This window comes from Artibeus jamaicensis, unplaced genomic scaffold (assembly GCF_021234435.1).
Source record: "Artibeus jamaicensis isolate MK-2021 breed Jamaican fruit bat unplaced genomic scaffold, CSHL_Jam_final scaffold_847, whole genome shotgun sequence".
Classification (NCBI taxonomy): Eukaryota; Metazoa; Chordata; class Mammalia; order Chiroptera; family Phyllostomidae; genus Artibeus; species Artibeus jamaicensis.
Genome location: NW_026522057.1, coordinates 31,529,849 through 31,554,560, shown reverse-complemented (window position 1 = coordinate 31,554,560; position 24,712 = coordinate 31,529,849). Strand labels below are relative to the sequence as shown.

The 24,712-nt window shown below is 66.5% G+C and overlaps 1 protein-coding gene and 1 long non-coding RNA gene across 8 annotated transcripts in view; one reads left to right on the top strand and one right to left on the bottom strand.

Annotated features, from left to right (window-relative positions):
* Positions 1 to 24,309, top strand: part of AGRN (agrin) — a 31,347-nt gene extending 7,038 nt beyond the window's left edge. The window contains exons 1-36 of one of the 7 annotated variants that reach the window (XM_053660430.1): positions 6,628 to 6,868; positions 7,378 to 7,425; positions 10,780 to 10,995; positions 11,074 to 11,298; positions 11,377 to 11,601; positions 11,741 to 11,947; positions 12,855 to 13,073; positions 13,148 to 13,342; positions 13,425 to 13,625; positions 13,702 to 13,850; positions 13,928 to 14,033; positions 14,596 to 14,712; positions 14,793 to 14,957; positions 15,141 to 15,284; positions 15,365 to 15,489; positions 15,572 to 15,677; positions 15,767 to 16,093; positions 16,173 to 16,310; positions 16,741 to 16,868; positions 17,004 to 17,118; positions 17,199 to 17,318; positions 17,417 to 17,725; positions 17,931 to 18,123; positions 18,233 to 18,448; positions 18,813 to 19,042; positions 19,138 to 19,272; positions 19,446 to 19,542; positions 19,630 to 19,794; positions 19,897 to 20,008; positions 20,435 to 20,551; positions 20,629 to 20,821; positions 20,894 to 20,981; positions 21,724 to 21,756; positions 21,951 to 22,175; positions 22,549 to 22,652; positions 22,996 to 24,309. In XM_053660430.1, the coding sequence (XP_053516405.1) occupies positions 6,721 to 6,868; positions 7,378 to 7,425; positions 10,780 to 10,995; positions 11,074 to 11,298; positions 11,377 to 11,601; positions 11,741 to 11,947; positions 12,855 to 13,073; positions 13,148 to 13,342; positions 13,425 to 13,625; positions 13,702 to 13,850; positions 13,928 to 14,033; positions 14,596 to 14,712; positions 14,793 to 14,957; positions 15,141 to 15,284; positions 15,365 to 15,489; positions 15,572 to 15,677; positions 15,767 to 16,093; positions 16,173 to 16,310; positions 16,741 to 16,868; positions 17,004 to 17,118; positions 17,199 to 17,318; positions 17,417 to 17,725; positions 17,931 to 18,123; positions 18,233 to 18,448; positions 18,813 to 19,042; positions 19,138 to 19,272; positions 19,446 to 19,542; positions 19,630 to 19,794; positions 19,897 to 20,008; positions 20,435 to 20,551; positions 20,629 to 20,821; positions 20,894 to 20,981; positions 21,724 to 21,756; positions 21,951 to 22,175; positions 22,549 to 22,652; positions 22,996 to 23,153 (5,799 nt within the window). In that variant the 5' untranslated portion in view covers positions 6,628 to 6,720 and the 3' untranslated portion in view covers positions 23,154 to 24,309. Of the gene's footprint in view, positions 1 to 6,627; positions 6,869 to 7,377; positions 7,426 to 10,779; positions 10,996 to 11,073; positions 11,299 to 11,376; positions 11,602 to 11,740; positions 11,948 to 12,854; positions 13,074 to 13,147; positions 13,343 to 13,424; positions 13,626 to 13,701; positions 13,851 to 13,927; positions 14,034 to 14,595; positions 14,713 to 14,792; positions 14,958 to 15,140; positions 15,285 to 15,364; positions 15,490 to 15,571; positions 15,678 to 15,748; positions 16,094 to 16,172; positions 16,311 to 16,740; positions 16,869 to 17,003; positions 17,119 to 17,198; positions 17,319 to 17,416; positions 17,726 to 17,930; positions 18,124 to 18,232; positions 18,449 to 18,812; positions 19,043 to 19,137; positions 19,273 to 19,445; positions 19,543 to 19,629; positions 19,795 to 19,896; positions 20,009 to 20,434; positions 20,552 to 20,628; positions 20,822 to 20,893; positions 20,982 to 21,723; positions 21,757 to 21,950; positions 22,176 to 22,548; positions 22,653 to 22,995 lie in introns of those variants that run through there. The other 6 variants (XM_053660429.1, XM_037146861.2, XM_053660427.1 and 3 more) reach the window with 6 other exon arrangements.
* On the bottom strand, positions 4,532 to 6,321 carry LOC128626660 (uncharacterized). The gene is made up of 2 exons (XR_008390675.1): positions 6,080 to 6,321; positions 4,532 to 5,646 (listed from the first exon to the last, which is right to left on the bottom strand). It is a non-coding gene; the product is annotated as an uncharacterized LOC128626660 (long non-coding RNA).
* Positions 24,310 to 24,712: the final 403 nt, after the last annotated feature.

Genomic DNA, 24,712 nt, shown 5'->3' with positions numbered 1-24,712 from the left:
GACAGTCACCCAATGACAGGATACAGCTCAGCTGTGAAGGGGGCTCTGCCTCACTGGGACCCAGAAGGGGCCATGCTGGAGCCAGGCTGTGGCTGGGATCTTGGCCTGTGGTGGGGGTGGGGCAGGGAGCGCCCCTCCGGGGGCCTCTCCCCCCTCCAGCAGATCCTGAGAACTTCCTCTGAGGAAGGCCCCCTGCCAGGGGTGGCTGACAGCTGGACCTGGGAAAGGGAAGAGGCCCCTCCTAGCCAGGCCCCTGCCGGCCCCCCGTGGAGAGAGGCTGGGAGAGGGAGCTCCGTCCGGTCCAGCTGTGTGGCCCCCACTCGCGCGTCTGTGTGTGCGCGCCTGTGTGTGTGTCTGTGTGTGCACACACCCTCAGCGCCGATGCTGCCATCTGTGCATAGGAGAGTTCTGGTTGGAGCCCCTACAGGTGGCCTGTGGCTCTGCCGCACTCTCCCCTGGCGCCATCGAGGGCCAGGGCCCTGCGGGTGCCTGACAGCAGGCTGGTAAGGGGTGGCCTGTGCGTGTGCACCAGGGCCTTGGGGACAGGCCTCCAGCCCCTGTCCTCTGTGGGTCCCAACCCAGCCTCTGCTGGCTGCAGGTGGTCCCGTCTCCTGCCTGCTGCCCCTGTGTCTAGTAGTGCCCTGGGCCTGGCAGAGCCCTGGGGGCCACTTGGGTTCACAGTCCCCCCGTGTGCCTGCCGGACCGAGTCGGGCCCAAGGCTCTGGGGGGGGTCTGTCACTGCAGTGAGTGGGCACCAGCCATTCCAGCTGCTCCCCCAGCAGCCCCCCTTTGTCGCCCCACCCTGGGCCCTGGTGCGGCTGTGTTAGCATCCATCACTCTGCCCACGGGTGGGAGGCCCCAGTGCACACCTGGGTCCGAATGCGGCCTTCCCTGACCCCCATGGGGTGGGCCCACTCCTCTTCCTGGAGGGGTAGGGGTGAGGCTCAGCGTGTCGCTCATTAATTCACTTATCGACTCCTTGCTCATCCACACTCCCATCCACCACCCTCAGCAGATTCTCCAAAGGCCACTGGGAGGGGCTGCCACCGCCGCCACCTGCCAGCTGCACTGGCCCCTGCTGCTTTGTGGATGTGCCTCCCAAGGAGGCCAGGCCTGCAGGGGCGAAGGCACAGACAGGGGGCAGGGCCTTCTGGGCAGAAAGACAGCGGGGATGAGGCGAGCGGCAGGTGGTCCTGTAGCTTGGACGAGGGGTGCAGGGTGGGAGAGAGCTGCTGTGTGCTCAGCGAAGGGGTGAGGGCTGGGGACCCACGGCCACCCCCGTCACCCCTGGATGGGAGCGGAGCTGGTTCCCCCTCTGCCTGACAGGTGGCACCTGGTCCCACTAGAACTCTCCCATCTGCACCCTGGCGGCCACCAGAATCTCCCTGTCCCGCATCTGTCTGTCTTTCCATCTTTCCAGCTCCCTCCTCTCTGGGTCTGTCTCTCTGCCTCCTTACTCCCTGTGTCCATCCGCCACATCTCTTCACCCTAACACCCAGCCGGCTGCTGCCTCCAGGAGGTGGTGCCCAGCTCAGCCCAGCTGGGCCCTCGGGAACACGGGGCCTTCCGACTCACCACTGACTCACTGACCACACCTGGGCACCTCCCAGGCTGCCCTGGCTTTCTCTTTCCTGGAGACATGCAGGACCCGGGGGCTGTCCTACAGACGAGGGACAGAGGCGGGGTCAGCCCCATCTCATCCCTGCCTTTTCTCCAGGCACCCACTCCCCCCTCCTCTGTTCCACAGGCGCCCCCTCGTGGCTGTGACCCAGGTCCTGGCTGGGTCCAGGCTCCCTCCCCTGGGCTCCCCGGAGGACTTGCCCACAAGCTCCTCTCTTTCACCGGGGGCCCTCCCCACACTGGCTCTGCCTGGCCTCCGGCAGCCTCCTGCTGTCATCTAGGCCCCTGTAATCGCCTGTCTGGGGACCCTTCCTCCAGACCTGTGCCAGCCCCTGTCCCCACCATCAGGTCTCTGCAGACAGGATACATCTAGCACGCCCCCTGCCAAGGGCAACCTCCCTTGTGCAGAAAGCTTATCTGACTCCGGACACACCTCCCGCACTTAGCCCTTCAGGGGCGGGGCTCAGGGCTGGGTGGGGAGGGAGAAAGGGAGGGAGGGGCCTTGGGCAAAGACAGGCAGGAGGAGCTCCAATGAGTAAGGACTGTGTGTGTGGGGGGGGGTGTTCGGGCCACTAGTTCAGCAGCTGCTTTCAGAGCTCTCAGCCTTAGGAGCCAGGAGCTCCGAGTAACCTTCCCGAGACTCATCCTGGCGCCCTACTGTGTGGGCTTACTGCAGCAAGAGCGTGCAGTCAAGGGGGGGCGTCTCCTGGCCTCACCTGAGGCTGTGATCTGGGGTCTGGGCCTGACGCCATCTCCTTCCCGGAGGCTGGCCTGGGTCCAGCAGCGGCGTCCTGCTGTGAGATGCCAATTGTCTGCTGAGTCTGGGGGAGGGGGCTGCCGAGCCTGAGACCAGACTCCAGGAGGGGGTGGGGGCTGCCCTGCTTGTCCTGTTCCCCTCCCACACCTGTGACAGGTGCTCGCTCTCTTGAGAGGTGCCTGCCCTGAAGCGGTGTGCGGGCTGTCGGAGGGGCCGCTCTGCCCGCCCCCGCCCCCACCCCATCCTTTAGGAAGGGGCCGGGCCGCAGCTCCTCCGGACGGAGCCGGGGGTTATCTGCATGAGAAAGGAGCCAGCAGGTGGCCAGCGGGCCGGCCTCCCGCCCCCACATTCCTGCCCGTGGCTGGAGAACTGGAGGTGCCCGAACAGAGCCTGCGAGAGCACAGGGCGCAGAAGTTGTGCGGAGGAGGAGTGAGCTGTGACGCATGAAGGCGAATGTCTGTGTCAGTGACGCCGCTGTGCACGCGTGCCGGTGACACCAGTGCCCAGGCGACACCTGGAACCTCGAGAGTGTGCCCTTGTGGGGCCCAGGGAGCGGGGGCGCCGACTCCCAGCTCAGGGGTCCTCCGTTCCTTCCTGGGGCATGAGCCTGCCTGGGCTGCTCAGGGCTGAACGATTTTGAGTCTGAAAGATCCCAAAATAGCTCTAGTAGCCTGTGTTCCCCTCCCCCAGCTGGGTCTGGGGCCTCAATGGCCCTTTGTCTCTGAAGGCTGCCAGCCCCTGTGGGGGGCTCGGACTGGGGCTGGGAGGGAGCAGGCTGCCTGCCGGTCCCCCTTCCCTCAGGCCCGCCCTGTAGGCCCTGAGCTCCACCCCTGGGTTGGCCGCCTGGCCAGTCCATGGGGGGCAGGTCCCAGGGGCTCTGCTGGGAGGGGGGCTCCCCTGCTAGCCCCATCCTAGGCTCCCACTGGTCCCCAGGCTCACCCCTCCCGCACCCTGGCCCCTCCCCCCCTCCATGGAGCCCCGTGATGTCCCCAGCTGCCATGGTGGCTGCAGACAGGGTTCCTGTGTGTGTGTGCACCAGACTCTGGGCACCACCTGTGGTTTGACCTTGGTACTGTCTGAGGGGTCCCCTCTGTGCCGAGGGTGCGGACCCAGCCCTGGGATGGGGGCGCTGCAGCCAGAAGTAGATGGGAGAGTGTGTGACCACCTGGGCCCTGGGCCAAACTGGGTGAAGAGTCAGACCCTGCCCCGGGTGCTCCCAGTCCAGGGCAGTGCCCAGGTCCCAGGCTGTGAGCAGGGCTGGGAGGTCCCGAGGAGAGCGAGGTGGCCCAGAGTCAGGCCTCCAGGAGGCCTGATGGGTTGTGGCTCTGGGCCCCTCTGGGGTGTGGGAACCACTTTGTTTACTGGCTTTTCCCGCAAGGCTTTACCAGAACCCAAGGTTCCAGGGCTCTGAGAGATCTGAGGCCCCCTGCTGCGTGACCCCGGGTGGGGTGTGGTGCTGGCCTGCCTGCTGACGAACGGAAAGCAGTCAGGAGAGAGGGGCCTGGCAGGCTGGGTGCTGGCTCTCGGCGGGGGTGGGGGCGCTGCCCGGCCCAGGGGGCCTGGGGGTGTGTGTGTGGAGGGGCCGCCTGACCAGGAGGTAGTGACCAGGGCCGACTCCAGGGCCCATTCATGAGGCAGCTGGACACCTGGGAGGGTGAAACAACTTGGGGGGGTCCAGCCAGAAGTACAGAAATGGCCGTGGGTACCCTGTGGTGCGGTGGTCAGAGGGCAGAGAATCAGGATGACGCCAGGAAGGGTCTGTTCCCGGGGCAGAGGGCAGAGGGCACTCCAGGGAGATGGGTGTGGTCAGTGCTCCCTCTTAAGGTGGACTGAGATGGGCTTGGAGAGTGACCTGGGTGGCACTGGTGGCCATGGCAACAACAGTGTGGCTGGAAGGAGACCTGCAGACAACAGGCAGCTGCCCCACCGGGGCCTGCGTGCAGTGAGTGTGGCTTCGAGTGTGAGGGGGTGGCTGTGACTGAGTGTGTGTGGGGGGGCAGCCAGGATGCGGTTCAGTCTTTGACTGGGGTGGTCAGTAGCCGTTGGAGAGAACCCACCCAGAGGGATACTGGGACGGGGTGGGGTGTGGCCCGACCCCAAGAACAAGAGGGGTCCTTCTACTTTGTTGATGTAAGAAACTTCCAGACCTGGAGGGAATTTTGATGAGTTTATTTGAGCCCAACTGACAGTTGCTGGGAGGCAGAATCTCAGGATCGAGAACAAGCTGCAGAGAAAGGCATCTTTGCAGCTCCTGTTGCGCATCAGAATCGAACTGGAGGAGGAGACGGGGAGGAGGTGCCGGGCACCAGGCTGCAGGGCTGGGAGGAGGCAGAGCGGGAAACCTCTGGGACAGAACGGAGGGAGAGCCACTGTGGCCTTGCACCGGGTGTGCCTTCTGGGGGCTGGAAAGGACATTACTCTGATATTTCAAAGGTCTGTTGTCACCTTAGATGCAAAGAGGCCACAGACTGGCTCCCTTCCGGTTCAGCGCTGCCCTTTGTCAAGTAAACATCGACCTTTGTCCAGGAAGCTGCAGGTCTTCCCGTGAGCTTGGCAGGTTTAGGGGTTTAGTATGTGGGCCCATTTTTCCTCTGCCCAAAGCTTCCTCTTCGTCCCCAGAAAGGGCCGGCAGACTCTAGGAGGAGCAGGTGGTGGTCTTCGGGGGCATGGGGCCGTGACCAGGTCCAGGATGCAAGGGGCCAGTCTCAGTGGGGTGGCCGCTGGTGGTTAGGGGCAGACCTGAAACTGCCCGAAGTGGAGGGATGGGCGTGCGAGGGAGTGAACTTGGCCGTGGAAAGGGTCGCCTTTGGGGTCCTGGCCTCGGTGGGTGAGCTGGGATTGGTGTGGACGTCCCGCCTCTCAAGCAGGCAGGGAGCTGAAGACCTGACATCCGGACAGGGGCTGGGAAAGGCCATCCTCAGGGGGCGGACGTGGAGACCCGACTACCGCCCCATCGTGACGTCATGGCCCCGAAGTTCCCCAAGCCGCCTCTGAGGGGCGCCCCAAACTCACGGGGACACTACGGACAGGCACTCATTTGCGTGTTCCTTCAGCCCGGGGAAGCGGGCGGTGGGGCGCGCGCGGGTGTTTTGAAGGGTTGCTGTCCGTTCCTCGGGAAAGGCGGGCGCACCGAGAGCCACTTTCGCCCTCCGGGTTGGACTCCGCGCGCTTCCCTCCTTGTCTGTACCTGCGGGCCTCCCTTCCCCCACCGCGTTGCAGGGCGGGCCGCACACAGTGACGCGCAGACAGCAGCCTGGAACCGGGTCCCACTCGGAGGTGGGGACGCAGACCTCAGACCTTGCGCCCAGCCCAGCCGGGTGGGAGCTGGAGGGGACCCGCCCCTGACCCCGCCCCACTGTCGCCCCCTCACCCACCCCGCGCCCCAGCACCTGCCTCCTCTCCACCCGGCCGCCCCTGCTCCCACCTCTGCCCTGGCCCCACCCCGGCCCCCTTTTCGGCCCCAGCACCCCGCCACCTCCTCTGCCTCCTGCCCGCGCCCCAGCCCCTGTTCCCCAGCCCCGCTGCTGCCGTGCCTGCCCCCGCGGTCCCCTTAGTGCCGCCGCCTTCCGTGGTCCCACCCTCATCCTCCCGATCTCTGCACTGCAAACCGCGACTCCCCGCCGGCACCGGGGTCCCTGGAGGCGGCTTCCTTTGTCTCAACTCTCCGCCCTCTCTCAGCCGCGATCTTGGCCCCTCACTCACCGCCTCACCAGCAACGTGGGCGCGGGGAGCCTGGCGTCTGGAGGTGGGAGCCCGGCTCGGCCCTGAGCAGCGGGGCTCTTTATTCTCGGCCTTGCTGACGCGCGGGCTCCTCCCGCTCGCTGCCATCACCGCCCCGCCTCTGCCGGGCCTGGAGCTGTCAAGGGTCCCATCTCCGTCCTGCCCTCGCTCACCTCCCCACCAGGGGCGCCTCAGGACAGAAGAGCCGCCTTCTGGCCCCCTCCGACCGGACCAGCCTCTCCAGGGTGGTCAGCCAGCCTGGGACTGGGGCTTCGGGGCTTTGGGGGGCTCCAAGGACTCCAGGAAGACAGCTGTCAAGCTGCTGGCGACTTCGGCCTGCCTGGACAGCTTGTGGACAGCAGGGGTGGCCGCTGGCTCCCGGTTCCTCCTGTGCGTTGCTCTGAGCCCAGATGTAGGATTTCTACTCACCAAGAATTCTGCACACCTCCCATCATGAGCCTGGAGGGTGTGGAGGGGGCCTGGCACCCCCCGACTGGGACTGGAGCTGAACTTTGAGAACACAGCTGCTGCCAGCTGTCACAGGGTTTCCGGAATGGGGGAAGTAGCCTTGAGACGGCCCGAAGGCACCCCGTGAAGACCTCCGCACCCCAAGAGTGGAGGCCATGCCCCCACTGCCACTGGAGCGGGACCCCCGGCGGCAGCGCGGGGTCTCCCTGCTGGTGCGCTGCGTCATGGTCCCGTGCAACGTGTGCCTGCTTCTGCTGGCCACCGCCACGCTCGGCTTCGCCGTGCTGCTCTTCCTCAACAACTGTACGTGGCTGCGGGCGTGGCCACCCTGGGCCCGGCCCCAGTGACCCCGCCTCTGCCTCTGAGCTCCCCAGCCTCAGCTGTCAAGGACTGGGGGACAGGCGGGGTCGCAGAGAGGCCACTGCCTGGGGTGCAGCTCAGATGGGCCATCTGCACTTGCTGAGGACAGGACGGTGCTTTCTTTGGGTTCCTGGGCTCTCAGGGCTGGCCATCACCCTGAGCTGCAGAAACAACCTTCTTTGGGCAGCCAGCTTTGGCCAGGCCTGGGCTGGGCTCATCTAGGGAGCAGGTGGCTGGCTGCCCACAGGCCTGCAGCTGGGCCCCGCCCGTGTGACCAGTCGGGCTGACCATACAGCAGAGGTCCAGAGACAAGCAAGGGCCTCTGCCTTTGTCCACCCCCAGGGCTCAGGGTGGGGCCAGGGAAGGGATGTGGTCAGGCAGGTGTGACCCCTTCAGTCTGGGTGAAGGGACAGCTGTGGAAGGACCTAACTTGGAGTTCTGTTTCTTCCCAGACAAACCCGGGACCCACTTCACACCAGTGCCCCCAACACCTCCGGACGGTGAGTAGACACATCAGTTGGTGACAGGTCGAGCTTAGGGATCTGTTTCTGGAGGGGCAGTGGCACTTTGGGGTGTCAGAGGCTATTCTTTGGGTGTGTCTGGCGCAGGACCGAGGCTGGGTCGGGGGTCTGGAGTCCTTGGGCCTAGCGGCGTCTCAGTGCCGGCCATTACACACAGCGCGGCTCTGACGCCTGAGGAGTGAGTCCGGAACCTGCGGCTTGTGAGACGGGCCGACAAATGCAGAGGGTTGGGGGCTGGGCTGGGGCCTCAGCAGGACCAAGCCAGCTACCTGTCCCCGGGACTGAGCAGGCTGGGAGCCTGCCGGTGTGATGCGGGGGAGAGAAAGCTGTTAGGAGGCAGGGGGCACCTGGGGTCCATTTGCAGGAAAAAGGGCTCCCAGGTACCCAGGTTCACGGAAGTCACGTACAGGGGCCAGCCGCCTGTACGTGGGAGGAGAAAGGGCTGGGCTGGGCTGGGGCAGGGGCCCAGGACTGTGCCCTAGAGATTGGGCCAGAGGCCGAGGGCCACCAGGGTACAAAGACGGGGCTGGGTGGGTGGACACCCTCCCCTTGAATCTTTAATTCCTCTCCTGAAGCTGGAAGGGCTAGAGCGTCTCCTGCCCTTGCACACACCGGCCCCGCACCTGCACTGCGATCCATTGAGCACTCGGGGACAGCCACACACCATGACCATGGTCATCCCTTCCAGGCACACACACCGCACGCTTGTGACCACAGGCAGGGCTCGGGGTGCCTGAGACCTGGCGGTGGGGAGCACAGGGCCCCTGCTGCAGCAGGTGCTGATAGAAGGCCACTGGCACCTCCAGCGTCGCACAGTGAGGAGCTGGAGTGAGCAGAGAGGCCCCTGCAGGAGGTGGGCGGGGCAGGCTCACAAGGCCTAGAGGGGACCCGCCCAGCACAGACCCAGGTGTGTGGTTGCTGCCCGCACCACGCGGGCTGTGCCTGCAGGCAGGAACGCGCCTATGTGACGTCACACCTGTGTCCTCTGTGCTTGTATGTTTTTTACGTCCGATCGCGAAACCAGCCCTGAGACTCTGAGATCCTCTCGTCCCTGGGGGTGCGGGTGTGTGAATGGGCCGTCATGGAGCTGGCACCGTGGGGGTGCACAGGAGCAGCCCTGGCCTGGCTGAGAGTGGCCTGGGGAGGGGAGCTATTTCATCCTGGACAGGGGACGAGTCCGTTATGCCCTGAACCTCAGCTTTGCCCAAATCGAATCACCAAATGCCATGCGGCTGCCCCAGAAGCCAGGAGAGGAGACTGCCCCCCGGGAACTGTCATTCTGGAGGGTAGGTGGAGAGACCAGGACCTGGGTGTCAGTCCTGGGGCCTCAGCTTGATGGCACCCTGGCCCCTCCTCTGCCCTCGGCTAGGCCCAAGGCACCTGTGGGCGGCCTCTGGTCTCTGGCCCTTCCGTCTGTCCTCTGTGCACCCACCCCAGGCCCCAACTCTGCACATCTGCTTCCTCCCCAGTGTTGGGGGCAAAGCAGACCCCTGGGCTATGGAGGAAGGCACAGATCTTGGCAGGTGAGGAGCATGCTGGTCACCCAGAAGTAGGTGTCCTTGGCAGGGGTCTGGTTGCACCCAGGTGGCCAGAGGGAGACAGAGGCCTGAGCCCAAGAGTACAGACACAGCAGCTGGCTGGGAGCCTCAGGTACAGTGAGGTGACCAGGTCCTTGGTCATGGAGTCTGGACCCTGGGAGAGACCCTGGTCTGCAGGTCCAGTTGAGGCCAAAGAGAAGAGCCAGCTGGACATCAGCAAATGCCAGGGGTTTTGGCTGGGGGTGTGAGGGGCCTTGGGTGAGAGACACAGGTTGGGTGCACCAAGGAGGCCGGAAAGTGTGCAGAGGGGCTACGGGTGGGCCCTGTCGGAGCAGGGAGGCCCTGTTATCGACTGTAGTCGTCCTGGTTGCTGGCTGTCCCCACAGTGCGGTGCCCCGGGCACCCTGCAAAACTTTGCTGCCTGGAGGCAGGTCCCACGGCCCAGGTGTCCTCGGGTGCCCCTTTCCCTGGAGGAGATACTGGGGCGTGGCAGGTGGATGCAGAGCTGGGGAGAACCAGGCTCCAGGGTCTGATGAGGGACTTGAGGGGGTGGGGCAGACAAGGGTGAGGTGGCAGGGAGGAAGCATAGGTGCACAGGTGGGGTGTAGGGACTTCTGGCTGGGTGTCCATGCTGGCCCCTGGCTCTGGCTCTGGCTCAGGCAGCCTGTGCGGGATGGGGGTGGGGACGCCCAAGCAGACAGCAGGAGCCTGGGGTGGCCTGTTGCCATGGCAACAGCGAGCTCCAGCGCTCCGTGGAATGGAGGGTGCTTCCTCCCACCCAACTTGCTGAGTCTGGTGGGAGGTGATGGGGGCGCCTCCCGGGTCCCCATAACTTATTAATGCTAATCGGACCCAGTTGCACACACATTAGTTCCTGACAGCTGCGGCCTGCAGTGCCCACCCCCACCCCCGCCCATGGGTGTGCAACCCTCTGCTGGGGTCCGAGGAGCCAGCCTGCCTGCCCCCTGCACACTGGGCACTCGCAGCTCCAACTGCAAAGTCAACAGCGCCCTGTGCTGGCCTCTCTGAGTGTGAGGAGCAAGGATGGGGCTGAGCTGGCGGGCTCGAGAGGACAGGCGGGGAGGACACGCACACGGGTGCCCGGGGAGAGGAGCTCGCAAGGCTGGGAGGCCTGGGGAGCAGGAGACCAAGAGGGCCAGCCACACAGAGGGAGGACCTGGGCAGGGCCCGTGTGGGGACAGGTCGGAGGGGTGGGAGAATAAAATGTGGGAAGCTGGGGGCCAGGGCAGCGGGGTTCCTGGCCTGAGGCAGAGGGTGGGCCATGTGACCCGACCTCCCCACACCTTCCCCCCAGCCGTGTGACCTCAGGTGTCCTGGAAGGGCAGGGGGAGCTGGTCCGTGGGGAGGTGGATGAGTCAGGTATGCGGGTGGGCACTGCAGGGTGGGGGCTGAGTGGTCAGTTACCTGGTCTCCTGTCAGGGGATGGGGGAGGCCCCCCAAGCGGTGTGAGGGGGCCAGTACCTGCAGCGGAGCTGGCCGAGGGCTGGCTGTCCACCAAGGCAGGCGGGAGGCGTCCCCTGCCCAGCAGGCACAGAGGTACAGGCAGAGAGGGTTCCCCAGAAGGGAAGACCCAGGAAAGGCCGGGGCCGGTAGAAGCCCTGCATTGGGCAGGGTTTGATAGGGGAGGGCCTGGCCCTGTGACAGTGCCCACAAGCGTGTGTATGTGGGCATGATGGGCACACACATGTGTGAATGTATCTGTGGGATTTAATGAGATGGCCTCGAGGTGAGGGGCTGGCAGGGGCGGGCTCTGACCTTTCCCCGCCCACGCTAGCCTGCCGGGGGATGCTGTGTGGCTTTGGCGCCGTGTGTGAGCCCAGTGTGGAGGATCCCGGCCGAGCCTCCTGCGTGTGCAAGAAGCGGCCCTGTCCCGGGGTGGTGGCGCCGGTGTGCGGCTCTGACGCCTCCACCTATAGCAACGAGTGTGAGCTGCAGCGGGCGCAGTGCAGCCAGCAGCGGCGCATCCGCCTGCTCTCCCACGGGCCCTGCGGTGAGTGCACCCGGCGCAGCGGAGGGGCACCGGTGCAGGGGGGCCGGCCAGCGTGACCCTACCCCGCCCTGCCCACAGGGCCCCGCGACCCCTGCTCCAACGTGACCTGCAGCTTCGGCAGCACCTGCGCGCCCTCCGCCGATGGACAGAGAGCCACGTGCCTGTGCCCTGCCTCCTGCCGGGGGACTCCTGGGGGCCCCGTGTGCGGCAGTGACGGTGCTGACTATCCCAGCGAGTGCCAGCTCCTGCGCCAGGCCTGCGCCCGCCAGGAAAACATCTTCAAGAAGTTCGACGGCCCTTGTGGTGAGCTACGCCAGCACGTCGCGTGACCTTGGTGCGTGCACCTGCGCACAAGCCCTGACCGCCGCCCTCCCGCCCCAGACCCCTGCCAGGGTGCCCTCAGCGACCCGAGCCGCATCTGCCGCGTGAACCCTCGAACCCGGCGTCCCGAGATGCTGCTCCGGCCAGAGAGCTGCCCGCCCCGGCAGGCGCCTGTGTGTGGGGACGACGGAGTCACCTATGACAGCGAGTGCGTCATGGGCCGCACAGGGGCCGCGCGCGGCATCCTCCTCCAAAAAGTGCGCTCCGGACAGTGCCTGCCTCGAGGTGAGCGGCTCCCCTGGAAGGGCCGCCCTGCCTGTGCTCACTGTCCCCTGTGGGCCCTTGGATGCCCTGCATGTCCCGCAGTGGAGGCTGGTGTGGCTCTCACGCCTCTGATCTCCTGGCCTTCTCCTCCCATCCCCAGACCAGTGTCCAGACACCTGCAGGTTCAATGCCATGTGTTTGGTCCGCCGAGGCCGGCCCCGCTGCTCCTGTGACCGCATCGTCTGCGATGGGGCCTACAGACCCGTGTGCGCCCACGACGGGCACACCTATGACAATGACTGCCGGCGCCAGCAGGCGGAGTGCCGGCAGCAGCGCACTGTCCCCCCCAAGCACCAGGGCCCTTGTGGTGAGCACTGTGGGGGGCCCGCGCCTGGAGCAGGCCGGTCCTGCGTGGGTCCCTGCTGCTACCATCACACACCATCTCCATCCTGAGTCACACTCCCCTGGGGTCTTGGGTGTCGGCGGGTCCCTGGCGGGCCTGGCAGGGCTCTTGCCTGTCGGTCTCTGGGGCAGAGGGCTCCATCAGCAGGGCGCCTGGAGCACCTGGGGTCAGGGAGGCAGCGGTGGGGTCCGTGTGGCACCTGCAGCCTCCTGCGTCCCTCAGCTCTGGGGCGACAGAGGTGGGGGCTGCTGTGTTCTGCCCACCCCAGCTGTGTCCCGGGTGTCTCTGCGGCCTCTCGGCGCCTGTCTCCTCTCCCCTGTCCTTCCTTCCCTCTCGGCTGCGCCTCTTGTGTCTTCCAGCCTGACCTACGGGCAGGATGAGGCGCCGCACCTGCCGCCCGGAGCCCGCAGCCTGAGGTCTGCCCCCAGTGCGGCGGGGGGGTGGCTCGCTGCTGCCTGGCCTTGTGGTCCTCAGAGCAAGTGGACAGACACCTCCTCCCCTTGCGTGGCCCTGGGTCTGACCCTAGGTTGCATACTCTTCCTGTCCCCGGAGAGAGCCCTCCCTACCTGCACACACACCCCAGGGTGGCCGGGGGTCCGGTCAGCGGCCTGGGCAGGCCCGGCCCTCACACGGCCCACCGTGGGCCTTCAGGGTGCTCCTGAGCACAACCCATACTGCCATCGTGCGGGGACGGGGGCCGTCGGCTCCGTGTCCGTCTGTGTCTGTCACGTGTCTGTCCCTTTCTCTGCTGTGTCCTGTACCTCCGACCCTTCTCCTGGTCCACCCCAGGAGAGGGTCTGCTGCGTGGAGCTGGGGGTCTGCCCGAGCCCGGGGTGGGGGGGCGGCCTGCTGAGAGCCGTGTCGTCCACAGACCCGCCCCGGTCCCCGTGCCTTGGGGTGCAGTGCCTGTTTGGGGCGGTGTGTGTCGTCAAGAACGGGGGAGCCGAGTGCGTGTGCCAGCAGGCCTGTCCAGGCGTCTACGCTCCCGTGTGCGGCACCGACGGCGTCACGTATGGCAGCGCCTGCGAGCTGGAGGCCACGGCCTGCACCCTCGGGAGGGAGATCCGGGTGGCTCGCAGAGGACCCTGTGGTCAGTGGTGGGCATGTGGGTCTTGCTGGGGGGAGGGCGTCCTGGGCACCGAGGTGACGGCGCCTCCTTCCCAGACCGCTGCGGGCAGTGCCGCTTTGGAGCCCTGTGTGAGGCGGAGACTGGGCGCTGCGTGTGCCCCTCCGGGTGCGTGGCCCTAGCCGAGCCCGTGTGTGGCTCAGACGGGCACACGTACGCCAGCGAGTGTGAGCTGCATGTCCACGCCTGCACACACCAGATTAGCCTGCATGTGGCCTCGCCTGGACCGTGCCGTGAGTGGGGTGGGCTGGGAGGCTGTGGTCCCTGCACTGCCCAGCTGGGGCCTGCTGACTGGGCCCGGCTCCGCCTCTGCAGAGACCTGTGGAGACACGGTGTGTGCCTTCGGGGCAGTGTGCTTGGCGGGGCAGTGTGTGTGTCCCCGGTGTGAGCGTCCCCCACCCAGCCCCGTGTGTGGCAGCGACGGCGTCACCTACCGCAGCGCCTGTGAACTCCGTGAGGCCGCCTGCCAGCAGCAGACACAGATCGAGGAGGCCCGGGTGGGGCCCTGTGAGCAGGGTAGGCTCGGAGACGGGAGTGGGTGTGGGGGCCCACTCTGACCGGCAGCCCTCGGGACACCATCCCCTTTCCACAGCCGAGTGTGGCTCCGGAGGCTCCGGCTCCGGGGAGGACGGCGAGTGTGAGCAGGAGCTGTGCCGGCAGCGCGGTGGCGTCTGGGACGAGGACTCGGAGGATGGGCCGTGCGTCTGCGGCTTCCGCTGCCAGGGTGTCCCAAGGAGCCCGGTGAGGACCCCACCCGCTCCGTCTTGGGCAGCGGTGAGGCAGGGACCTTGGCCACCCCACTGACACCATTCCTCCAGGTCTGTGGCTCCGATGGTGTCACCTATGGCACGGAGTGCGAGCTGAAGAAGGCCCGCTGTGAGTCCCAGCGAGAGCTGCACGTGGTGGCTCCAGGAGCCTGCCAAGGTGGGTGGACACGTGTGTTCTCATGTGTGTTCTCTGTGTGTGCATGTCCAGAGCTGTGTACACAGGTGTGAGGCAGGTGGGAGTACGCCTTGTTCACGGGTGTTGTGTCTGGCAGAGATGTGCGAACACACTCATTGTAAGCGTGTCACGTTGGTGCACACTTATACCCATGCAGCTGCATGTGTGGAGTGGTGTGTCACCGTGAGCCAACAAGTGTGCACTGAGCACCTACTGTGTGCCAGGCTGGGCTTCAGTGCAGGGAGGCAACAGGGAGTCAACAGGGCCCCTCCGGGCAGTTTCTCTTTCACAGTAAATGTTACGGGTGCACGAGTTACATTTCTGCACAGGGGTGTGAGCGTGGGTGGTTGGAGGCACATGGGTGGACGTGTGTACCTATGTCTTCATTTGTGTGCGTGTGCTTGACCTGCAGTGTGTCCTGGTCCCCTGTGGACGGACATTCTCATGTGTGGCCTTAGGAGGGTGATGGCGAGGACCGGGGGAGGCTGAGGTGGAGTGGCCAGGCCTGGGAGGGTGTCGGGCACTGTCTGGTGTCTTTCTGCAGGCCCCACTATGGCCCCGAGGCCACCGGCAGTCCCCCTGCACTGCACCCAGACCCCCTTCGGCTGCTGCCAGGATAACGTCACTGCTGCCCGGGGTGTGGGCCTGGCTGGCTGCCCCGGTGAGTGCCTGAGCCCGGCCCCGACCACAGCCAGCTGAGCCTTGCTGCTGTGGTGACCCCGTCCTGCCCTGGCCTTGCAGGCATGTGCCAGTGCAACCCGCATGGCTCCTACAGTGGCACCTGTGACCCAGGCACGGGCCAGTGCTCCTGCCGCCCGGGTGTAGGTGGCCTCAAGTGTGACCGCTGTGAGCCTGGCTACTGGAACTTCCGTGGCATCGTCACTGATGGCCGGAGTGGCTGCACCCGTGAGTAACAGGACCCGGGGCTGGTGCTCCGCTGAGCTCTCCCGCCTGCCTGGACTGCTGCTGGGCCCCGTGTCCCCTACTTGGGCTCTGGCCTGGCCCACATCGGGTGGGGGCAGGGCTCCAGGGCCAGTGCGGAAACCGGACACAGGCCTCAGGTGCCCCCTCCTGTCCGTGTCCCCTCAGCTTGCAGCTGTGACCCCCGGGGTGCTGTGCGGGACGACTGTGAGCAGATGACCGGGCTGTGCTCCTGTAAGCCAGGGGTGGCTGGGCCCAAGTGCGGGCAGTGTCCAGGCGGCCGCGCCCTGGGCCCCTCTGGCTGTGAGACAGGTGAGGCCTGGCCCGTGCTGGGGGGCTGCCTGTCCTGGCAGTCGGCCTCCTAAGCCAGTGGGGTCTCCTCTCTGCCCCAGACTCCTCGGCCCCCAAGACTTGTGCTGAGATGCACTGTGAGTTCGGGGCGTCCTGTGTGGAGGAGGCTGGCTCCGCCTACTGCATGTGTCCAACACCCATCTGTCTGGGGGCGAATGCTACCAAGGTGAGGGGTGGGGCGTGTGGGGGGTGGTGGGGATAGGGAGGGGCTCCCCCGCAGCATCCTTGCCCTTGCCCTTGTCCCCCAGGTCTGTGGGTCGGATGGAGTCACCTATGGCAACGAGTGTCAGCTGAGGACCATTGCCTGCCGCCAGGGCCTGGACATCTCCATCCAGAGCCTCGGCCCCTGCCAGGGTGAGGCCCGACCCGCTGCCCTGGACATGACCAGGAAGGCCTGGCCTTGCCCTGACTCAGTCGCCCACCAGACTCTCCTCTCCTTGCAGAGGCCGTTGCTCCTGGCGCCCACCCAGCACCCACATCTGCGGCCACCTCAGGGCACCGTCTGAGTGAGGCGCTCCCGCCCAGCACCCGTGCTCCAGCCCCCAGCATCGCCCCGCATAGCCAGCCCATCCTTCGACCCTCGCCACAACCTCAGACCACCGCCAGCATCCCTCAGACCACCTGGAGGCCTACACTGACCATGCCCCCCACAGCACCCTCCGTGGCAGCTGGGCTTGCCACGTCCGCCTTCAGTGAATCGGGCAGCGCTGACGGGAGTGGTGACGAGGAGCTGAGTGGGGACCTGGAGGCCAGTGGGGCCGGCTCAGGGGGTGAGCATGGGCTCGGGATGTGGGGGACGGGGCCCAGGACGGCTTGGCCTGCTTCTGGGCTCAGACTGCGCCTCCCCAGGACTTGAGCCCCCTGGGGGCGGCAGCGCTGTGACCCCGGGGCCACCCATCGAGAAGGCTTCGTGCTATAACTCACCTTTGGGCTGCTGCTCAGATGGCAAGACACCCTCACTGGATGCAGAGGGCTCCAACTGTCCTGGTGAGTGGGTGGCCAGGGCTGGGGCGCAGTGTGAGGAGCGGCCTGGACCCTGCCAGGGATGCCGTCTCCCGCCAGGAAGCAGGCCTGCTCCGTAGGTGGGCACGCAGGGTGTCTGGTGTTCTGATCTCAGAACTCGAGCGTGTGGCCCTCGGATTCAGCACATGCACACGCACACGCGAGGTCTGGCCCCCAAACACACGTGGGTGCCGCGGCCCCTGCAGCTAACCTGTTTCTCCTGTCGCAAGCTGGCCCACGGAGTCTGCCTGGTAACCGACGCCAGCCCCGCCCCGGGCTCCCCACTAACCTCATGACCATCTGACTAACTGCCACCTGCCCTGCACCCGTGGGGCTTGCTGCCGGGCCTGCGTCCGTGGCCAGTCCAGAGGCCGGGTCAGGGCCAGGCAGAACCTCACTGCCCCCTTCCCCACAGCCACCAAGGTGTTCCAGGGTGTGTTGGAGCTTGAGGGGGTCGACGGGCAGGAGCTGTTCTACACCCCAGAGATGGCCGACCCCAAGTCGGAGCTGTTTGGGGAGACGGCCAGGAGCATCGAGAGCGCAGTGAGTCCAGGGCCCTCGGGGCTGGGTCGCGGCCCTGCCTCCCTCCCAGGGCCGACCCAGAACAGCACCGGGTGGGAGGGCCCGACTGCCCAGTCGGGGCAGCCCCCAGAACCCTCACCCACCCCTCACCCACAGCTGGATGACCTCTTCCGGAACTCGGACGTTAAGAAGGACTTCTGGAGTGTCCACCTGAGAGACTTGGGGCCTGGCAACGCTGTCCGGGCCATTGTGGACGTGCACTTTGACCCCAGTGAGCCCCCAGCCTGCTCCCCCCAGGAGGTGGGGGGGGCTGCACAGGGCTCTGCCATGCTCACTGTGCCCCCTCCCCAGCCACGAGCTTCAGGGCCCCTGATGTGGCCCGGGCCCTGCTCCGGCAGATCCAGGCATCGAGGCGCCGGTCCCTTGGGGTGCGCCGGCCCCTGCAGGAGCACGCACGCTTCATGGACTTCGGTGAGTGCCCTCCTGGCCCGTGCAGCGGCTCCCCCACCACCTCCAGCACCCCGCTCACTGGCCCTGCCTGGGCCCCCTGACGGTCCTCCCTCCCTCAGACTGGTTTCCTGCACTCTTCACCGGGGCCACCCCTGCTGCAGCCACGGCCAGGGCCACCACCTCCGCGTTTCCCGCGGTGACCCCTCGGGCCCTCTACCCCAGTCACACGAGCCGGCCCATCAGCAGGACCACGGCGTCCCCCACCACACGACGGCCGCCCACCACAGCCCCCCATCGCACGCAGCGGCCCCCGAGGCCCTGCGACTCCCAGCCCTGCCTCCATGGGGGAACCTGCCAGGACCGGGACTTGGGCGGAACCTTCACCTGCAGCTGCCCAGCCGGCAGGGGGGGCACCATCTGTGAGGAGGGTAAGGGTCATCCTTGCCGGAGAGGGGCAGGGAGGCAAGGGGGGGGCAGGTCTGAGTCACCATCAGCAACAGAATGTAGGAAGTAGGCCTAGGGGCGCCAGGTTGGGGTAGTGGGCAGGAAGCCAGGGCCTGGGGGTTCGTGCTAGAGGACAGGGCCACTGGGGCCCTGGTCCTCTGTCCCCTCCAGCCGGTGCCTGTCTCACAGCACTGCGCCCCTCGGTGCCATCCTTTGGGGGCCACTCCTTCCTGGCCTTCCCGACCCTCCGAGCCTACCACACGCTGCGCCTGGAGTTGGAGTTCCGCGCGCTGGAGCCGCAGGGGCTGCTGCTCTACAACGGAGGGGCCCGCGGCAAGGACTTCCTGGCGCTGGCCCTGGTGGGGGGCCGAGTGCAGCTCAGGTGGGCGGGGCCGAGGCCGGGGTGGGCGGGGCTGGAGCAGCTGCAGGGTGGGGCAGTGGTCTTGGCTCCTTGTAGCTGATTGGAGGATCTCCTCCTTCCTCTGCCCCAGATTTGACACAGGTTCCGGACCCTTGGTGCTGACCAGCACAGTGCCTGTGGAGCCTGGCCGGTGGCACCGCCTGGAGCTGTCCCGGCACTGGCGCCAGGGGAATCTCTCAGTGGACGGCGAGCCCCCTGTCCTGGGCCAGAGCCCCAGTGGCACCGATGGCCTCAACCTGGACACAGAGCTCTTTGTGGGTGGTGTCCCAGAGGACCAGGCCTCTGTGTGAGCATCAGGGAGGGTTGCGGTGGCCCTGGCCCCATTCCCAGTGTCTGGCCTTCATCCTGACCTCTGACTTGTTGCCTACATCCCGGTAGCCCAAGCTCTCTGAATAGCAAAAGAGGTGGAGAAACATGTGTGAACCATGGCTGTGACCCTGACCTCAACCCTAGCTCTTGATCCAGGTCCTGATTCTGCCCCATCTGTGGGTGGCATTCCTGAGGACAGTGTGACCACCAGGGAGGGACTGGGCTGATGTTCAGTCCTGACCTGTGACCCTCAGCCCACACCCTATCCTGGGGACTGGCTGTCTGAGCGCCAACAGGGGGAGATGGGAGCAGCCCTGACCCCGGCCCTCCTCCCGGCGCAGGGTGCTCGAGCGGACATCTGTGGGTGTCGGCCTCAAGGGCTGCATCCGCCTGCTGGACGTCAACAACCAGCGCGTGGAGCTCAGCAACTGGCCAGGGGCTGCTACCAGAAGCTCCCGTGTGGGCGAGTGTGGGGCCCACCCCTGCCTGCCCAGCCCCTGCCTCGGGGGTGCCCCGTGCCGGGCCCTGGAGGCCGGCGTGTTTCACTGTCAGTGCCCTCCGGGCCGCTTCGGTGAGGACAGGTCCTGGGCTGGGTGCTGGGGGGACACCTGTGTTACTGGGGGCAGGGACTCCAGCCTCCTGGGACCCCACCCCGTCTCTCTCCAGGCCCGACCTGTGCGGAAGAGAAGAACCCCTGTGAGCCGAACCCCTGCCAAGGGGCCGCCCCCTGCCGTGTGCTGCCGGTGGGAGAGGCCGAGTGCCAGTGCCCCCTGGGCCGGGGGGGCACTCTCTGCCAAACAGGTGGGGGCGCCAGGCCTCAGGGCAGGGAGGAGGGCTGGGTCAAGCGTTTGGGTTTGGGTTCTGCTGGGGGTTAGGGTTGGGCTTCAGGTCAGGGAATCACAGCATGGTGGGCATGCAAGGGACCCCATGCCAGGGCCCAGCACCCTGTGCGACCCCTGTCCTGTCTCCCACAGTCTCGGCACGGAACGATCCCCGGCCCTTCCTCGCTGACTTCAGTGGCTTCTCCTACCTGGAGCTGAAAGGCCTGCACACTCTTGACCGGGACCTGGGGTGAGTGGGGCGGAAGAGGTGCAGGAGAGGAGGCAGGCCCGGGCATCGCACTGCCCCCCCCCCCCGCCTGACTCCACGTGACCCCAGGGAGAAGATGGCACTGGAGGTGGTGTTCCTGGCCAGGGGCGCCAGCGGTCTGCTCCTGTACAACGGGCAGAAGACGGACGGCACAGGGGACTTCGTGTCGCTGGCGCTGCGAGACGGCCACCTGGAGTTCCGTTACGACCTGGGCAAGGGGGCAGCAGTCATCAGGTGCGCAGGTGTGGGTGGGGACCAGGCTGGGGACCCAGGGCAGGGTCACTGGGGCGCCTGGCGGGGCAGGTGGTGGGGCTCACGGTGCCCCCTCCTCACCAGGAGCAAGGAGCTGGTGCCCCTGGGCACCTGGACCAGGGTGTCCCTGGAGCGAAACGGCCGCAAGGGTGCCATGCGTGTGAGCGACAGGCCCCGTGTGCAGGGCGAGTCCCCGGTGAGTGTCCCCTGGCCGTGGGCCTCCCCCTCCCCCTCCCCCTCCTCCTCCTCTTGCTCCTCGTCCTGGACGGCGTGGCGGCTCCGCCGCGTGGCTCTCACTGAACTGTTTTCTCCCCCATCTGTCCTGTGCCTCCCTCTGCTCTCTGCTCTCTGGCCTCGCTCTGCAACCCCCACCCCGCTCCTCGGATGTCAGAAATCCCGGAAGGTACCAGTCTCCCTGCTCCTCCTGCCTGTCATCTTCTGCCGCCCCCGTCCCTAGAGTAGCCCCCATCCCGGCCACTAAGCCCCACGTCGGCCACGCCCGTGTGATTAACTCTGCCTCGTAGATAGGCCGGAGGGTGAGGGGGGCCCTGGTGGGCGTAGTGTCCTACACCTGCCTGGTGGGTGGCCCCACAGTGGCTCACCCAGCACCCCGCCCCCCCAGGTGTCCCACACCGTCCTCAACCTGAAGGAACCGCTCTACCTGGGCGGGGCTCCTGACTTCAGCAAGCTGGCCCGGGCTGCCGCAGTGTCCTCTGGCTTCGATGGCGTCATCCAGCTGGTGCGTACGTGGTGGAGGGGGCATTCTGGGGGGCCTGCCGTGGCGGGCTGTGGTTCTCATTCCTCTGTCCCCCCCAGGTCTCTCTGAAAGGCCACCAGCTGCTGACCCAGGAGCATGTGGTACGGGCAGTGGACGTCTCCTCCTTTGCCGACCACCCATGTACCCAGGCCTCGGGACATCCCTGCCTCAACGGGGCCTCCTGTCTGCCCCGGGAGGCCTCCTACGAGTGCCTGTGCCCTGGGGGCTTCTCAGGGCCCCACTGCGAGATGGGTGAGCACTGCCGGCCAGGCCGAGGCTGCACGGGGGGCCTCGAGGCCCTCCCTCACCCTGACTCTCTCTCAGGGCTGATGGAGAAGTCGGCGGGGGACCTCGACGCACTCGCCTTTGATGGACGGACCTACGTTGAGTACCTCAACGCTGTGACAGAGAGGTAATGTGCCCCTGTGCCTTCGGCCGGCCGTCTTGTCCTGTCCGCACGTGTACGGGCGAGAGCCTGGCTGAGCCCCGTCCGCCCTCCGCTCCGTGGCCAGGAAGGGCGGCCCCGCAGTGCCTGCCCACCACCCACCTGCACCCTCCCTCCTCTCACCGTCTCTGTCTCTTTGTTTCCAAGCGAACTGACCAATGAGATCCCAGCGTAAGTAGCCTGGGCCCCCTTCCACCTTCTCTCTCGCTCACTCCTCCGTTCTCTGCTCCTCGCCAGCCCGGCAGAGGCGGAACTCCCCCCCCCAGATGCAGGACGGGGCTGGGGCTGTGTGGGCTGCAGGAGGCTGAGGGTGGTCCCCCATCCACGCCCTCAGGCACTGCGCTCACTGCGTGAGCGTCTGTGTCCACGTGCACGCATGTTTGGTTGTACGTGTGTGCCGGGGTATCCAGGGCCTGGAAGCAAGGAGCCCTCGGTCTCCATTCCTACCACCCGTGTCTCACCTCGAAAGCTGGGGCTAGGCCATGCCTGCCAGCTCTGTGTCTGCACATGTGTGTTGCACGTGTGTCATTGCCAGGGCTCTGGTGGGTGGAGCGGGTGGCCCGGGGTCCTCCATGTCTTCCGAGGACGCTTGCTGCTCCTGCCTCCCACGTGTGGGAGGGGGCGTGGGGAGGGCTGCTGCAGGGCCCCACCCTGCACTGCCGCCTGCCTGTCCCCTGCTCACCTGCCTCCCTCTCTTCCTGCTTCTAAGCCCCGAAGCGCCGGGTTCCGGGGCCCTTCAGAGGTAAGCACGTGCTGCCCTGGCCTTGCTGTCTGCCTGTGGTCACCCGCCCCCTGTCTCTGCTGAGCTGTCCTTCCGTCCATGCACCTCTCATGTCCGCCAGTCTGGCCCTAGCTGCCACTGTCCATCGCCCCACTGTTGGTGTCTGCCCGTCCCCTGCCACCTCCGCGAGGCCCTGACGGCCCTCTGCCCCACAGCGGGAAGGCGCTGCAGAGCGACCACTTTGAGCTGAGCCTGCGCACGGAGGCCACGCAGGGGCTGGTGCTGTGGAGCGGCAAGGCCACGGAGCGGGCCGACTACATCGCGCTGGCCATCGTGGACGGGCGCCTGCAGCTGGCCTACGACCTGGGCTCCCAGCCCGTGGTGCTGCGCTCCACCGTGCCGGTCAACACCAACCGCTGGCTGCGGGTCCGAGCGCACAGGTCAGCCTGGACCTGCCCTGCCAGGCTGTGCTGGGTCCCTGGTGGCTGGTGGGAGGCGGGGCCTGCGGTCTGACCCAAGGTCACAGCTAGAGGTGGGGAGGGACAAGAGGACACAGGTTACAGTCAGGGAACCTCTGATCTGAAAAGGGGGCCCTTGCTGTTTGGGGACGTGTGGCTCTGGTCTGAGCCTACCAGCCCTTTCAGCAAAATTGAACCCACGTGACAGCCCCTGCCCTGGCCACCAAGCACTCTCCTAAGGGTCAGTGCCACCTTGTCCTGGCCCTGGGTGACACTGGCTGGGGCTCGGGGTCTGGAGGCAGCAGGGTGGGCTCTCTGGAGTCGCCTGAGGGCCTCACCCTGTCCACCCCTCCAGGGAGCAAAGGGAAGGCTCGCTTCAGGTGGGCAACGAGGCCCCTGTGACCGGCTCCTCCCCTCTGGGCTCCACGCAGCTGGACACAGATGGAGCCCTGTGGCTGGGTGAGTGAGGGGAGGGGGCGGGGGAGGGTCTCAGAAGCTCTGGGGGACAGACCCCATCTGCTGGGGCCAGCACTGAGTGGCACCTGAGTCAACCCCACTCAGCAGCAGACGGCCAGCCAGTGTTATGGCCCTGTCCCCTGCTCTCAGCCCCTGCAGTTACCTGTGCGGGCGGGGTGGGTGCAGGAGACGGCAGCCCACCTGCTAGTCACCTGTTCGCCTTGGGTGCTGACAGGCCCCAGGTGACTCACCTGGTCTGTCGTTCACGTGCTGGTGGGTCCCTCCACCCACCAGGTCTGGCCTGCCCATCGAGGTCACAGGGCGGCCTTCCCATGTTTGTCCGCAGGGGGCTTGCCGAGACTCCCCGTGGGCCCCGCCCTGCCCAAGGCCTACAGCGCCGGATTCGTGGGCTGCCTGCGGGACGTGGTGGTCGGGCGGCGAGCCCTGCACCTGCTGGAGGACGCCATCACCAGGCCGGAGCTGCGGCCCTGTCCTGCCGCGTGAGCCGCCACAGCCTCCGCCACCTGCTGCAGTCCTTTTATATTTTTGTACACTTGTTGCTTTTTTGATATGATTTTCTTGCCTACATTTGGCTGGAAGGACTCCGGGCCTGGCATCCCTCCTGTCCAGGCAGGCGAGCTGCAGAGACACACGGTCAGGGCCAGTGGGGCAGCTCGGAGTGCCTGGCTCTGCCTCAGGGGGCGCCCGCCACCTCCACCCAGCCCCGCCTGCCGTGCTCCCTGCCCGTGGGCAGACGGACACACCGCCCTCTGCTGGCGGGGCTGCACCTGGCAAAGCACCAGAGGGGAAGCTGCTGCAGGGGTTGGAGAGGACCCTCCCAGGCCTACATTGAGCTGGTCCTTCTCCTGCTGTGAGTGGGCCAGGCTCCCCAGGACTAGCCTCCCGCCTGGCCAGCCCCTCCTGGGCCTCCTGTGCCAATACTGTGACTTAGAAATGACGTTCCCATTGGGGCCACATGGCGCCACATCCCCCCTCCCCAACAGTGTCTACCAGTCCCAGGGTGCTGAAGAGCAGAGGCCAGACCCAGGCCTGTTCCAGGGCCCTAACCCTCAGCTGGCCCTGCCCACCCACCCAGCCAGCTTGGACATGGCTGTGTCCCCTCCCCGACACCTCAGGCCACAGGAGGGACAAGGAGGCAGTGGGCAACTGTGGTGTGGACGATGCGCGTCACCTGCTTGCCTGGGCAGCCAGTGTCCCCCCCTACAGGACAGATGTCCAGGCGACCACCAGCCACAGTTCCTAATGCTGTTGCTGTTTGGCATCTGGGGTGACGGGCCGTCACCTGGGGCCAAGCGGAGCTGAGGACGCTGCGTGGCAAACCCTCCCTCTGGCTCTGGGGTGAGGGGCAACTGTCCTCATCTGAGGACAACCAGAAGTCAGTAGGTGTCTGACCGAGGCCAGGAGGCAGGTGCAGGGACGGCAGTGAGGCCAGAAACGCCTTAAACTGCAACACCGCGTCCTGACCCGCCCCGCCCCCTCTGAGCACAGCCTGCACCCCCGCACTGGTGGGCTGCTGGTCCCTGCTCCCATACCTGGGCCTGGGCTGTTTGGCCCAAGGGCTGAAGGGGCCCGAACATCCCATTACTAACTCCAGTCCGTGTCTGTGTCAATCACCGTGAAATAAAGTCTGAACATGTCACGAGGTGCTTGCATCTGCCCCACTGGTGGCTTTTCAGTGTCCTGATGGGGCGCAGGCCTCAGGCTCCTTCCGCGGCTCTGGGTGGAGCCTGCTTCTGAGGAGCAGACCCGGCAGTGAACTGACCAGTGGGTAGGGCAGGGCCTGTGGAGGCTGCACCCTAGGAACTTCCTTGGGGGTAGCCTTGCCCCCGCTCTGCACTGCCTGGGGGTGGCAGGGGACCCTTCCCACTGGCTCAGGCCGGTCCACTTCCGTCCTGCTTGGGAGACCCTCAGCAGAAGGCCTGAGCGGTGGCCTCGGAAGCACAGCTGTGAGCCTCGAACCAGGAGCAGGAAAGGAGAGCTGTGCGGCCTCCCTGGAACCCCTGACCCCTGTAAGAGCCGTGTTTCTCCCCGGGCTCCCCAGG